Consider the following 2,500-nt stretch of genomic DNA (forward strand, 5'->3'; position numbering starts at 1 on the left):
GCCAGTTTTAATGCAAATCTAAATCTGACTGAACTGGCTGTGATCTAATTGCAACACAGGAAACTATGTAGTAGGGCACATCTCTGGGCACCTAATCTGCCTCTGCCCTCTAGCGTTTAGAAATAAGATCAAATTCCCCATCTTTGTTAAGTCAAAGCCCCCATCCATCTATTAGAACATTTTCATTCATTTCTGAAGCAATAATAATAAAATCACAACTCAATGATTAGAAAATCCTGATACTGTTAAATCTTATAGGTGAATAATTTTACAATTAACTATACAATAAAGCATTTTCTTCAAATACTTGCCATTTTGTTATGTCACCCCCACCCCCCAAAACAGCCTCATTTTTTTAAAAGAATGAATGGCTGCTATGTATTATATTTCTGAAATAATCTGAAAATGGCATATTGTTCTTTCGTATAATTATCTTTAATCAGTATAGTCAGCAGTGCTAGACAGTACTACTGCCAACATAAAATTTTAATTTTGTGCTGGCTCATAATTGCTCACGTTTGTACAATAATTGTTATACCTTAAAAACAGCATTTTCCAGTACATTTGTATTCTTTGTCAAAATGTAAAACAACAATAGATTTTATCTCTATTATTAGAACTGACTGTCAGATGCACTTTCGGTGAGCGAAGTCTTGAAATAAGAGACAAGGAAAGGAAAGGAAAGGAAAGGAAAGGAAAGGAAAGGAAAGGAAAGGAAAGGAAAGGAAAGGATACCTTGACAGCCAATTCTGAGCCTCCTTCTTTAAAATCTTCAAATTTCATTACTTCAGCCATAATGAATCCCTTTTCAAAATCAGTGTGAATCTTTCCAGCTGCCTGAGGAGCCTTGGTCCCTTTCTGTGAAACCAAGAGAAAATTATCTGTGTTTAGGAAAATTGATTGTAGAACAGAGATGTCCATATTGTACAATGTTTTCAATATCTTCTGAAACTTAGTTTCCTATCAGTTAAAAGGTCAAGAAACAAAATGATTGATTTCTAATACAGATGGTCACAGATGGACATTTCTAGAAAAAATAAACAAGTATTAAAAGAATGCCTGCCAATTTTATTCCAACACATACCAACAACTGTACTGATTTTGGACATAGTGTATTTGAACAGAAATCCGATGTTCACATTAAAAACAAATAAGCAAATGCAATAACTTTTAAAACTGTACAATCTTAAGTCTTGGGTAAAATTCTTATAATTTCTGTGGAATTCCAATAAAAATAACATGACCAACTATAAATCCGCCAAACAGGTATATATATATATATACACGTAGCATGTTCGACAAAAGCTGTAGCAAATGCCTGTTTGAAAGACATTAAATTGCATATTTACAAAGCAATGCAACAACCACAAACAATCCACAACCACTGACGTACATGCAAATGATTCAGACACATTTAAATGATGAAGAATGCATTACAATTGCTTCGTGAGCTGATCTGCATGAGCCTCTATTCTCTGCACACACAGTCACCGAAAGGAATTTTGAGAAATAAGGGTGACCTAAAGGCTGCTTAACAAACCATGTTAAAGTACTAAGAAGTCTGACACTGCAAAGCACAGTTTTTATAATATAAGATGTATTGGGTTAATATGGTTACTCACTGATGCTTCCCTGACTAAATATCTCAGCACATTAAATCAAAGATACTTACAATCCGTCTTAAGATAAACTAGCTTTCAGATTTCCAGGGAGGGAAAGGATCTGCAGAAAGGTCTTTGAAGTCACTATTCTGAGCTGAGCCCAAGTTTGATAGGAAACTAAACATACTTTCAAAATTCAGCATACTGTTGAAGGGGCTAGGCATCTGCAGTGTCATTTTAAAATGAAGCTGACTGAAGATTGCACAGACTGAAATCAATTATTCCGAGGAGATATAAAAGCAGTGCCAATAACACCTTGTATAGTAGCTAAAATAATTGAAGCAAGAACAGATTTAAGACAGAAAATGTTGTGTTTGCTATCTTGAAGAACTGATACAGTTTCATTATAGTCAGTACGGATATTGTCATTGGATGCATCTGAAAAAAAAATACTCGCTTCTATATTAAAATAGATTTACATTAAAAAGCGAACCATTATACAGCTCAGCTTTTACAGTCCACTGGGAATAAATTAGCTACTCTGACTGTAATCAGTCTACATCAAAATAGTTTTTAGGCATATGCAGAGACTGGCTATAGTGCACACACAAAACCATTGAAATAAACTACTCCGAAACATTCAGGTCTGTATTTGTTTTGTGGGGGGGGGGGAGGGAAATAGCCGAGTCACGTGCCTCTAAGGAGCATAATCATGTTATACTGCTTTTATTGCGAAGCAAAGGGAAAAAAAATATCCTCCTGCAACCCAAAACAAACTTAGCAAATACAAAATGAAAAGCAACATCAATTTCATTGCAGACAAACCCAGTCACACAGATTAAGCAAGTACAATACTGGTATGTCTTATCTCTGACCACAGGAGGAGGGTAGACAGATTC

The 2,500-nt window shown here is 35.0% G+C and overlaps 1 protein-coding gene across 4 annotated transcripts in view; it reads right to left on the reverse strand.

Annotated features, from left to right (window-relative positions):
- The window catches only part of OLA1 (Obg like ATPase 1), a 108,908-nt gene that overhangs the window by 5,247 nt on the left and 101,161 nt on the right, over positions 1-2,500 (reverse strand). For all 4 annotated transcript variants that reach the window (XM_083348098.1, XM_083348099.1, XM_083348097.1 and 1 more), the window contains one exon: positions 736-858. In XM_083348098.1, the coding sequence (XP_083204224.1) occupies positions 736-858 (123 nt within the window). The remainder of the gene's footprint in view (positions 1-735; positions 859-2,500) is intronic.

Source organism: Vipera ursinii (assembly GCF_947247035.1).
Source record: "Vipera ursinii genome assembly, chromosome: 1".
In the NCBI taxonomy this organism is placed as follows: Eukaryota; Metazoa; Chordata; class Lepidosauria; order Squamata; family Viperidae; genus Vipera; species Vipera ursinii.